The sequence below is a fragment of the Hyperoodon ampullatus genome (assembly GCF_949752795.1).
Source record: "Hyperoodon ampullatus genome assembly, chromosome: 4".
Classification (NCBI taxonomy): Eukaryota; Metazoa; Chordata; class Mammalia; order Artiodactyla; family Ziphiidae; genus Hyperoodon; species Hyperoodon ampullatus.
This window is the reverse complement of record NC_136917.1, coordinates 66,383,503-66,396,787: the sequence shown is the minus strand read 5'-3', so window position 1 is coordinate 66,396,787 and position 13,285 is coordinate 66,383,503. Positions and strand designations below refer to the sequence as shown.

Below are 13,285 nucleotides of genomic sequence, written 5' to 3'. Positions count from 1 at the left end.
GTTGATTTGGGTAGTACACATTAATGGCTTTGGCTTTTTTTTTTTTTTTTTTTGGTAGTCACAGAAGTTTATTAACCTTTCACTTGCCTTTACACTAAAAAACAAATGAAAAAATTTAAACTTAAGATGTAGAAAACATCATACTTAATCTTTTTTAAATGCGGAAAGTCTACCTCATCCAGTAAACAGTCACTGAAATTTTAATTAAATACTTAAGAGTGCCACGCCCAACAGGCTGTTATATATATATCTCCTTCCTCTCAAGGCCTAAAGTGAAAACCAAGAAATAATCACTTCCATAATTCTAGCTCCTCTTTCCCCCACAAAATTTTCAACCAGTTATAGACCTTGGTGTGCTAATGAGCTTTACCTGCAGGCAACTGGGAGCTGCAGGGTCTATGAAGATTAAAAACAGCCTTATGCTGTGAGATGGGGGTTGGGTGGTGGGTGCTGCAGAACACCGCATAAAGCTAAATTGCTCTTCATGACTATACCGCCAAAGATAACATGTCCTTTAAAAAAACTCCATATTTGAGTTGTGAAAAATTTTAGGTATGGGTTTCTACAGAGTAGAACTGTCTAGAACTCATTCTCTATTTACTGGATTTATACTTATAGCTACAGTTAGACAGAGAATGACTTTCATTTCAGAAAGAATTGGTATACATGTTATGTAAGATAAACATTTCATTCTTTGGAAATTAGGGTTGCTACACACCCCATCATACCCCTTCCTTTTCCCAAGAGACTGCTAGGACCCTGTGGTAGCTTCATTTGGCTTTCCAAATCCTGACCAGCAGATGGCAGTATTCTCCTTCCTAACACCTCAACAGCAAAGGGATTCCTGTTCCACTCAAACCGAGACCCTACGTTTCGTTGGTGCTATAGATGGTTACCTCTCTGTATAGATCAGACATATCATCCTGTAAAGATGGCTTCAGTTTGGTCAGATCAGAGACAGTTTTATGGCCTCAAACATGAACATCAATTAACAAGAGCTCCCAAATACAAACAAAACCACAAAACTTCAAATAATAAGTTACTTTTCAAATACATAAAAATATCCTTGGTATTGGCAGACATTCTGAATTTGTCTGTTAACCCAAGCTATGGCTTGAAAATACTACCACTACTACTATCTTAAAAATAACATGTTAAAGAAAATCTATAGTGATATATATGGGGAGGACTCGAGTTTGAATTTGTTCTAGTAACTGTGGTCCCAAGGCAGGTCTGGTGTGCAAAGCGAAGACTGGTATCCAGGCACAACATCCATAGCTGAGGAAACTAGGCATCTGCAGGGATTAAATGAAAGGAAGCATGATTCCGGGCTATCTCATTGCTCAGAGTACAGGGATTAAAACCTCTGGGTTAGCAGCAGGAGCAGCGAGCTATTTGTTGGCAACAGCCTGCAGAATTGTGAGCTGGTTCTGCCCACTCCTTCCTCCGTGACTTTCGGTAGACTTCAGCCAGGTCAATCCAAAGGCTACACTGCTGAAACCTGTTCATTTTCTGAAAATAAAAGAAACACAGTTAAGTTGTAGGTCAGCATATTAATGAAGATCAACTAACAATCTAGTTATCTGTTTAAAAAATTAGTCAATTTCAACAAAGAAATCCTCTCAAATATCCCATCAAAGGCCAGATTTTATTGTAATGACATTTTTGAGTTCTGATCACACTGAAGGCTGACAATCAACTGGAATTCAGAACTGCTTTTTAACCACTTTATTACTAGATTGTTTAAAAGGATAAAATTCATTTATTGCCCAAACTGCAAAGTTGGTCAAGAGTTCTGCTAATAAGAGGATTAGCATGATTTTAGATAATTTGACATTTTGATACTTGGAGTTTCAAGTGTCCGTGCATTAGTGTAAAACAACTCTACCAATGTCAAGTGCCTCCTCTTAAAATTATCCTTTTATGCTGAGCTATTAAATACAATCAGCTTGCCCTCTCCATTTACAAAAAACACACCATCGTATTTAGGCATTTCTTTTTTAACAGAGATTTCTAAAGCAGTTAAAGAAAACATTTCTGATTATGTGAAATACCAGAGCAAAGACCATTCAATGTGTTTAGCAATTCATTTAAGAGCCATTAAGGTAGTTTGTCAACATACCATCTGCTTCGCTATCTGCGTCAGTCACATCTGCTAGTTTAGGATGGGATGGCTGCAAATTATGCCTCTGAGGCTGAGTTACGATCTTCGATGGAACACAGGCCACAGGGTTGCTACTGAGAGAAGCTGGTGGCAGTCTAGAGAGGCTGTTATGCATCATCTTTGACCTCTGCACTGCCACACTATAATCTGGAGGTTTTAGGTGTAGGTGGGGTCCTTCCTTTAGGTCTGCTAAAGAAATCCCCATGTATCCTGGAGGAGTGGGAGGTGGCTCCCTATACCTATCTTCCTTCTTGGGTGAGGTGACACAGTACACTGGCATGAAAAATAAGCAATGGAAATGTTAACGAAAAATATAAGAAATGAAAAAAAAAACATACTGAAACTTATTACAATGACAAAATAGAACTTAAAAACTGACACAGTGAATATATTTGAACACAATGGCAGCAGGTTAAAAACACTTTTAATAAGCGTAATAAACTTGATATTTAAACTTGTTTTTAAAATACATAAACTACATTGGGTTTTACAAACATTAAATAGAATGAGACAGTTGAAGGAGATGACACTGATGACAAGCTTCCTCCTTTCACAGGTCAGACCACAAATCACAAAAGTGTGTGACAAATTCCTCAAGGAATACCAGCCCCAAAGGTGAATGAGTCAGAGACATTTAAGAATTCACCCTGAACATCTATACTCTATTAAATGGGGGGATTTTCATAGAAATGACATTTAGGCCCTCTACTTAAGGGCTATTTCACGTCAGTGCTGGCATATAAACAACTTTAAAGAGGAACTAATTCCTTCAAGGACCTTATTCTTAACCTCTGCTCTGTGATTAAGCGAGAAGAAAAGCCATAATTTTAGGAAATCCATCTTAAATTAAGTTTCTCTGATTTTCAGTGGACATTAAAAACAATGGTGACTTAAAATCTTTTGCCCTAAGTTTGTACACCCTGGGTCTAAGGCAAAGCTTCAAAAAGCATCAGAAATAAGTTAAAAAGGAAGTTCCATGAAATTAAGACCAATCCACAAGACTCACAGGACAAATGGCTCTGAGCATCTTGATCATGTAAGTAACTTTTAAAATACAAACACTATCTATATTCAAGAAGAATAAATTAAAAAGGATCATTAAATTCTCCCCTTAGAGAATCAAGTTTGCCCACGTTGAAATTTGTACAACTCTACCAGTAAAATCTGCATGTAGTATCAAGGTCAGAAAGGATTTCCATTCCCATCTGAGGAGAATAGAGTGGGGAGGGGGTGGAGAGGTTGTGAAAAGAAGACAAGAATGAAGAATGTTAAGTGATTTGCCCAGAGTCATCTAGAAATGAACAAAAAAAATTTTTTTAATCTATTTTCCCAAATGGATAAGAAGAGAAAGATTTTACATCCTTGCACACACATGCTTGTATATTCATATAACAGTTACCTAAAAGGTTTTAATAAAAAATCCTTGGAAAAAAATGAATGAACTAAAAAATCCAACCTATAATGAAATTTGACAAGTAAAAAATAAATATGCCAGCAGGACGGTGGCCATGGAAGTCGGAATCCGCTAAGGAGTGTGTAACAACTCACCTGCCGAAAAAAAAAAAAAAGAAAAAAAAAAAAAAAAAAAAAAAGAAGAAGAAAAAAAAAAAAATAAAAAAATAAAAAAATAAAAAAAAAAAATAAATATGCTAAAAAAAGCACGTGTCTTTCATATGTTTAGTAGTTTAAATTGACATCACGAATATAGTATAGAGTTGATTATGATAATATTGACTCAAAGTACAGTCACTCCACGTGAAAAAAAAAACCACAGGTGCTATTATATCTAGGTACTTATATAAACTTAAGAATAAGGAAAAAAATGTATTTGACGGCCAAATACTAAAAGAATACACCAAGAAAGCTGTGCATGGTTAGAACAGAATCCACAAACAGAAGCTGGCACACCTATGATATGTGCTAGGAGGGTATAATGAAAAATGTTTGGGTCTTTTTTATTTATTTATTTTTTGGCTGCATCGCGTAGCATGTGGGATCTTAGTTCCCTTACCAGGGATCAAGCCCGTGGCCCCTGCAGTGGAAGCACAGAGTCTTAACCACTGGACTGCCAGGGAAGTCCCTATTTTGGACTTCTTTATCACACTTTTTCAATCACTTGTACTACCTAAAAGTAGTATCAGATTCAAAGTTTCTACCATGTATGCAAAGCAAGTAGGGTCCAAACAATTTATGAGGTGGCAAAGAGAATAATCCCTTTATTACTACTGCACAGTAATGCAATAATATTTTCTTAATAAAACCAAAAAGATCTCAAAAGCAAAACAAGACATATAAACCTGTCCCCCTTATTAAATTCCTGCATGTCAGCTTTTTCATTTTAAATGGCTTGAATATCTGCCCCAAAGCCCTTGAGAAATCATGAACTTTTGGAAAATAATTTGCATGTGGAGGGAGGAAAGAGAGATTAGAGTAAGAGAAGGGAATTTTCCAAGAATAAAATTCTGGGCCAAGATCACTTTACCACTTAAATTCTAAATGCCACAGATATGACAAAGAACACACAACTTACCAATCAAGCCCTTTTCTGTACTCGAAGTAACAGTTTTATAAACAGGGTCGATGCCGTCCTTGTGGTCTAAGCCTTCAGATGACTCAGATGGGGTGCTCTCCAACACTCTCCGTTTAACTGTCCCATAGTTTGGTTCATATGTATCAGACAGAGAACTAGAGGAAGCCCAACTCTGCCTCATCTGATTAGTCTCTAGGCTTCCTTTACACTGACCACAAGTTCGAGAGCAGCCTTTAGGACAGGTACAGGGCTCACAGTCAGTGGGTTCAACTTCAGCTATGGGACCATCCAAATGGGTATGTCGATAAGAGTTCAAAAAATCCCAGCCTTTTGGGTTTGGAAGGCTTTGGAAGTTGTCATGGGAGCTGCTTGAACAGGAAGTCCAACTTCCACGACCACTATCAGCTGCTTCTATAATGATATGCTCATGAGAAATCTCGTCACTGCTCACAGAAGATGAGACAGCTAAATTCTTGATTAGTGATGGCTTTGAGAGTGTCCACCTAAAATTGGAGATACACAATTAAAAGTAATTTATTGGCTTAATGGAAAAATTTTCTTCAGTCCATTTCAAGTATTACTGCCTACAAGAGACTACAGAACATGCATCACAAGTGTTTAATGCCAACATAACCTTGTGGAAAAAAATGACACTGTAATCAATCATCACTAAACTTGTACTGGCATTAATGTTAATACTTAGCTCGAAACATACACTGAAGAAACTCAAATACTTAAAAGGCTTCCTCAGAATTTTTCTTGAATTATTATGAAGGATGAGGTTTGAAATGAATAAAATTAAGTATACATTTTCATTCTTGGTCAACATAATGCAACACTAGATTCTCTCCATGCACACAGAATTAAGAATCCTCAATTACAGGAACCATGTTTTATTTTTCAGTGTCTCTGAGGTACCAAGGAAACAGCAACTTCCCCAGTTAGCTACTACTAAATGAATTCTATCATTTATAGCAAGGGTTCTCAAACTTAGTTTCATGGACCACATCAAGCGAACAGCCTGTTTTTTTATGGTCTTGAGCAAAGCATGGTTTTTACGTTTTAAAGGGTTTAAACAAAATGGAACAAAATACTCCAAAGATTTTGAGACAGAGACCATATGCAGCCTGCAAAGCCTAAAATATGTACTCCTTTAAATGGGCCTTTACCTGCCTACCCCCCAAAAGGTTTGTGACTCCCTGATTTATAGTACAGAGCATACAGAGCAGGGATCAGCAAACTAGAGCCCAAGGGCAAACCCAGCCCTCTACCTGTTTTTGTAAATAAAGTTTTATTGGGACACAGCATGCCCATTTGTTTACAAATTGTCTAAGGCTGTTTTGGTGCAACAATAGCAGGTTTGAGCAATTGCAACAGAGAGCTTACAGCCAGCTATGCCTACAATATTTACTATCTAACTTTCACAGAAAACGTTTGCTGACTCCTGGTCTAGAGAACCATAGTTTAGAAACCCTTACAAGTATGGTGATAATACTTCACTATATCTTAAATTTTTCATATTAAAGTGTACCACATTTAACAGTATCAGTTTAGAATCAACTTTCTCAGTGCTTTCTGTAGATTTCCATTTTGTTTGATTCTAAATAGAAATTTAGAGTTAACTTTTTTTTAATTGACTTTTTGCTAGCTGATAATTCTTACTCGCCAAATCATACTTTGAGAGAGTAACGATCAAAGACTAGTCCTACTCTCCCAATCTGTCTACAACGTGTATAGCACTGAGGGTACTTCCCATTACACACTCTTTTTGAGCAATCTCTAACCTTATAGCTAGAATGCAAGAACTACTTCCCACCTACCAATAGCATCTTCACTTTGAGTTCTTATTGATCGAAAAGATACATGATGTAAGTTACTTGAATCCAGTAACACTTAAAAAATGAGCACCCATATAGCTTTCAAAATAGTACTTATTTGCAGATTCAGTATAGAGAATACATGCTTGGTTCTCCTGTTCTTTCAACTACCCCTTCGGTGGGGGTGGTTTTAGGTTCACATTAGGGAGCACTGCTTGCAGTGGCCACTCGGCTTGGGTTTTGTGATGTGAACACAGGCAAGGATGTTTACCCAGGGCCAGGCTGACTATGGTCTCCTATCCCTGAGGAGTGCTCTGTCTTTTCAAATGCTCCAGTGGATTCAGGGACTGCCACAGCCTGGGAGGAACACCGTTCATCCTGTAGAGCTGCAGACATGGAGTCAACAGAGCAATTGCTCACAATGCTGGACCGTGAAGAAATCTCACTATGACTGGAGTCAGACAAGTTGTCAGATTTAGCTGATGGTATAAGTGTATAACCTGAATGAGAGAAGACAACTGATCAAACTACAAAACAAGGGAACGGGAGTGGGGAGGGTCAGGGAGAGGACAAAGAAAAATATAAAAAGAACAAAACATAAAGTGAGTATCAATGTCAATTTCCATCTATGTAGATGTAATGGTGCCGATTTTCTGTACATGTTCCTTTACATATCCATTCACCTACCTACCCACACGGCACCAATCTAATTCCAAATTCAAGAAATAGAAAGTCAAAACCCAGTATTACTGAGAAAACTAGTTCAAAGGTAAATCTGCCCCCAGGCTCTCACATAGCTACAAGCATTTAATAAAACAAGAGGCATTAAATATATTACAAAACATTAATAAATAGACATCTTGAACTTCTCAACTTCTTTTTAACCCTATGTCCCCTCCCCTTTGATTAATATAAATATTTCAAGGCCTGACCTGAGTGTCCAAAACACTACCTCGAGGCAGGGGTATGTAAGGGGAGTCAGGACTCAAGGGAAAGAATTTTATTTTTGTTTTTTCAAACTGCAAATACCCTAGATATTTTGCTTCTGTCACCTAAGAAGTCTTGCCCCAAGTTAAAAGCCATTGTTTTAGTATTTTTAAATAAATTGTTTTAGATTTGGACTTACTCTTATACCTAGTTTCCTTTTTCTTCACCAATTTAGCAGAACATTACATTAAACAGCTGAACTGACAGATTTACAAGAATGTAACATGAAAAAACCCAGCATCTACCTGTTTTAAATTGCTCTATGACTTACTCCACAGCAGATATAGTTAGAGAGATTTTCTTTAGCATTCTCTGGAATGAAGGGGTGGAGATGGAGTAAGGTGGAAGGTTCCAAAAACAAATCTGCAGCATGATAGCTAATGTACACAATCGTCTGTTTGGGTAACTGTTAGAAAAGTAACCAAACTTCTTTTGTTGAGAAATAAAGAAAATGCTGTAGTAATCCCAGCAAGGAGTAGGTCTCAAAGAAGTAAACAATTATCTTCTTGTTCACTGAGAGAAGAATGAGGTTGATTAGGTGCATGACCTTTGGGTCCATTCCTAGAAATCTCAAGAAGAACTATAGGCTTTAGACTCACATATAGCTCAAGTTATTACAAAAAAATTGTTGAATAATAACTTTATTAATTAGTGTCATTAACTATTTCAAAAACAAAAATTAAGACTCAGAAAATGTGTGATCTGCATTTGGCTTTTGTGCCAGGCACAGGACAAGCCAAGGCAAGTCAGTCTCTTGACTCCTACCCCAGTTCTCTGATCTTGGGATCACTGCTATTTCTCAGGGCCCTTCATGAAGTGATCGGTCAGTTTTCAAGAGAACCAAGAAAATAGATGTGGTAAATAAACTAAAAAAAATAAAAAAATTCCTCCTCAAAAGAAAAAGTCATTGTTCTTTTATCCTGGGGGATAGACTTGCTTTACTGTTTTAAAAATAATTTCATTCTTATGTCTGTTAGATCAGTACTTGTCAAATATAATTAACTCTAAGAATCACCTGGAAGGCTTATTAAAATACACATTCTCGGGCCTATTTCTGGCAATTCAAATTTACAAGGTCTGCAGTGGGACACAGTAAGTTTTTAACAAGTTTCCTAGATGTTTTTGAACCTGCTATGTTAGACTATCTCCTCCCTCCTCTGATCAGAGTATATATGAAAAGTGGATGATATAAAAAAGTTTATGTGGACAAGATACAGTTTCTTGCCTTCCAAACACTTCACTTTAGCTTGTAAAGTAGTTGCAGTAATAAGATAGCAACACAGTTATCTAAGGCAAAGGTTCTGATCAGATTGTTACTGGGGGATTTAATGTAAAAGTAAACACTGGTTCCTAAAAAGCCTCCTCTACTTATTGCACTCACAGACCCAACTGCTACCAGCAGGAAATAAAGCCAACTACAGAAAACAAGAGTATTAAGTTTACTAACATTAGCAAAATAACATACGTACAAATAAGGCACTTTAAACGGATATGATTTTGCTGTTGGAGGACCTGTAACACTAATCATAAAATGCTCATAAATAGTATTTTAGTAAGTTGTCTGTCTGAGCCTTATTTGACAAATGACTTAATTTAAGCTACATTTCCATTAATAAATGAAAACAAATTTCACACTAAAGTAAAGTAAGGAACTTCATCAGAGTGTCTTTCTCCTTTTAGACTTGAATCGCGTACAGAAGCAGTTTAAAGTGTTACTGTTGCCTCGGCTATTTGAATTGAAGATGTCATTCCCTTTCTCATCTTTGATGTTGCTTCCAACATCCTTCACTTTCTCACAGCTTTCTGTAGCTTGATTGAGATCTGCGTCCTCTTTTTTGCTGTTGGCTAGTCTCTCCCTTGAAAGAGTTCTTTCCCTAAATCTTCTAAACGGGGATGTCATTCTTTTTCTGGCTGTGTTCTCACAACTTGTCCTGTCTCTATTCTCCTCAGTGGCCTTCTCGGTCCTGTCTGTTCTTTTGGCTGTGCTCCTGGTAATCTGTTGGATTTTCTTTTGCAAGTAAACCCCACCTATTCCGGGGCAGCTGTGGCCACTGATCTTGGTGCTGGACTCACGGGGAGGGGATGAGGAAGACCCTGAGAGGCGCAGCAGGATGCTGTGATCAGATATGATACTGCCAACTGGAGGGAGAGATGCAAAAACCCTGTCATGGTCAATTAATTCTTTCCAATGAATCACAATTAGCCTGGTTTTATAACATTTCACTATTAAAAAATTCCAACATCTTGACAATATCTGAAAAATTGAAATCTAGCAACATATTTTTTAATGCATGGAGACTCTACTATATAGCATAAACAAGACAGAACACAGGAGAAAGCTTACCTTGATCAGAATAAGCTGGTAATAAAAAATTGCTGAAAGTAACCCAAGCTGGTAAAATCATAAGCCAAAATATGACAAGAGTATCAAATAACCAGAATTATTTCTCAAAGTAACTATGTCTAGAATTTTCAGGTAGATTCTACTAAGAAAAAGCTTAGCAAAAATCAGATAGGACATATAAATAGTATATACAATAGATGTATTTATAAAGCACAATTTCTGATCCTATTTTCTCTACAAGGTAGAGAAGTTGCCTGCCTGAAGCACTGGGGAAGATAAAGGTTAAGCCCTCTCGATGTCTCACTTTTTCAGTTCTTTTTTGTTAAATTCTCCTTTTAAAAATGGCGAACGTAGGCTTATTTTCTTAACTGTTAGAAAACAAAGAACTATTCCAAAGTATAGCAAGAACTAGAAACAGATTCTAATAACATAATTAGTTTAATGACATTTTTGTTCAATCACGGACCACTGGTAAAAACCTGTCTATGGAAATAAACAAGCAGAAATAGTTTTGAAGAAAAGAATTTTGTCAGATTTCTAAGGATTCAAAACATGACTATGACAGGCTCACAAATCTATAAACATCATGGTGAACTGTTGGCCACATACTGAAAGACACAATAGAGAAAAGACTTCTCTATTCCAGTGGTTAAAATGCATTTGTTTGGAATAAGAGCAATGGGGAAATTCCTGTTCTTAACACCTCTTCCCACAAGTCACACTGACCCATAAAACACCAAATCCAATTCAACTAGTTTCCTGGTTAGAGAACTGTCTATAATGGGACCTCTGGAGGGTGTAAAGATGTTCCTGAAAGAGCATTAAGAGCATATGGACATTGTTCATCTGGACCATCTGTGTGAATAGGCACTGTTCCTAGCCCCAATCCTTGGGACCTGATAAAGGGTACTCTGGATAGGATACATACATAGTAAAGAGATGAAAGATATCTGTGTGCCTTCCCAAATCATATATGAGCTGTATACAACAGGAACAGAAACCTGTGTTTTACAAACACATCTATTATGTATACTTTTATATGTCCTATGCGATTTTTACTAAGCTTTTCTTAGTAAAACCTGAATGAAAATTCTAGCCAGTCTCAGCTAAGTGAAGAGGGTCAGTAATGGAGTTATACTGCCCTGGAGTGGCAGCAGGGAAGAAGAAGAGAAACTCCGATTTACTAAACACTCGCCACGTCTCAAGAGTTACAGATATTATTTCATTTAATCCTTAAATAAGGTCCTAAAATAGGTGGTCCCTAACCCATCTTATAGACAGGAGACCTGACCTCATAAATCAGTTGCTTGTAATAACACAGCCGTCACCAGGGACAGAGTCAGGATTCAAACTAAGGTCTGGCATCACTGTACCACTCTGCTGTCACATAGTCAGCAAAAATAAAAAAGAACCCTCAAAAGTGAGGGAAACTTAGAACACAGGAGCTGAGGAAAGCTCTGGAAGCTTCTCCTTCCTGCTAGAATTCATTAACTTGTCTTCTCTCTGACCATGTACCATTCTGTACTGTGTTTACTCAAGGATGTAATTTTTTTACATCTGTGAAATGCCATGACTAAGGAGTCTTTTTCGCCAGGGTACACAGAGAATGTGGAGGGCCAATGTAAGAAACACACACATTATTTAGAATGCTACATTTGCAGCTGACATGAAATGGCATCTTACATGCATACTACCCAGGCTAGTCAAAAAAAGAAGAGCTTCAGTCTGAATTATGAAAACATAGATAAATAAAGAAGAGCAATTTCAGATGTTTTAATTCAAAAGGTTCTACATTAGCATGAATGTAAAAATCCACAAGGGTGCTGTATAGGTTATTATAAATCCTGATTAATAAAAGGTAGTAACACTCCATTACTAAAGAAAGGAATGTATCATCCTAAATATTTGTTTCATTTCCTAAATCTTGTAGTTGGTTAAAAACAATTTCTTGTAGACATTCTTATTTTAAAATACTCCATAGAACTGTTTGAATTAATTGGTAATTTGAATAACATCAAGAATTTGCACAGACCAAAACAACTGTGAGTTCTGCCTTCATTCTTATCTATACTTGTCCTCCACCAAAGAAGGACCACACTTTGAATGCAGGAGTCCTAACTCCATGATGCATAACACCTGAAAACCATATAAATAACAATCTAAAACATGAAAATTCAGGAAGTATTACCAGTTACACTTTTCTTCACATTTTCTATTATTACCATAGACCAAAAGCAAAATACGTGCCACGTAGTGTTGTTTGGTTTAACAAGAACTAGCCTGAACTATTTTATCTTACCTTTGCGAGGGGAACCTTGAGGAGATGCAGGAGGACTAGAATGTAAGGATGATGCCATAGAAATAGTGTCTTCTGTATGTTTCTTACCACTTATTTCTTCAGTTGCTCCTAAAACTTTCTGAGGTAAACTTGTATCTAAAAATAAAATCAAAGAAGCAAATAAGTATCACTTCACAATTTAAATGTCTGCAATTGCCTAAATTACTACATAACTAAAGCCATGATGCACAATGGCTAGTGTAGTTAACTGAAATGTATAAATGACAAACGGGGACTAAATTACTGGGTAACAGCATACAGAGATTCTCACCTCCAGGTTATTTGTTCACATTCAGCCAGTCAGCACAGATCAGATTATAATAGCTTTTTGTTTGTTTTGTGGCATAAGGGATATTGATTTAACAGTCTGAGTACAGTGTCCCACCCCACACAACTGACACACTTATTGGAAATCTTAATAGAGAAGGCATGGATTCAAGCTCTTCCCTCCCCTCTAGAGGTGGCCTCTCCAAGTCAGGGCGAGGCATGTGGCAGGGGCAGTGTAGGGATGTTGGCACTGTCACTACCTGTGGTGCATCTGTGCTGTGGGTATACAGAAGCTGCAGGGCTGCCAGTCCAGCCCTTTTCAAGAGCACTAAATTCACACTACAGAAGAGAAGTAGACAACAGATAGAATCATGAATTTATAGAAAAATAGTATGGAGCCCACTGGAAACATTCCTGCAAAGTTCTATCATCACTCTTGTCCAATAGCTGGTCCTTTTAAGCATAGTTCAAACTTAGCAATGCTTTCAAATACACTGGTATTTTTACATACATCCTCTCGAAAAAATGTCAGAGGTATTGACACTGTTTTTAACCAGTAAAGTAAGCCCAGCTTTGATGAGTACTCAGCATAGTAACAAGCAGCCCTTTGATACTGAAAAAATTTAAAACACAGTATACAAACACTACTCTTAATTAAGTGCCATTTTAATATAAATATATTTATCACATAAATAATAGTCATATTAGAGCAAGAGGGAAGAGGGCTACCTGGTACAAATAACACTGCCTCTCAAGTGATGACATCCAAGTAAGAAATCAGAGCTAGACTTGTCCCAGGTCTCACTCCTACCACAAAAATCAACTTCACCCATTTTGC

The 13,285-nt window shown here is 37.1% G+C and overlaps 1 protein-coding gene across 5 annotated transcripts in view; it reads right to left on the bottom strand.

The window, feature by feature from the left end:
* Positions 1 to 1,486: 1,486 nt before the first annotated feature.
* The window catches only part of RAPGEF6 (Rap guanine nucleotide exchange factor 6), a gene marked incomplete at both ends in the record, with an annotated part of 241,187 nt that continues 229,388 nt past the window's right edge, over positions 1,487 to 13,285 (bottom strand). For 3 of the 5 annotated variants that reach the window (XM_079703306.1, XM_079703304.1, XM_079703305.1), the window contains 5 exons: positions 1,487 to 1,512; positions 2,123 to 2,437; positions 4,695 to 5,197; positions 6,783 to 7,011; positions 12,142 to 12,276. In XM_079703306.1, coding sequence (XP_079559432.1) covers positions 1,487 to 1,512; positions 2,123 to 2,437; positions 4,695 to 5,197; positions 6,783 to 7,011; positions 12,142 to 12,276 — 1,208 coding nt within the window. The remainder of the gene's footprint in view (positions 1,513 to 2,122; positions 2,438 to 4,694; positions 5,198 to 6,782; positions 7,012 to 12,141; positions 12,277 to 13,285) is intronic. The other 2 variants (XM_079703308.1, XM_079703307.1) reach the window with 1 other exon arrangement.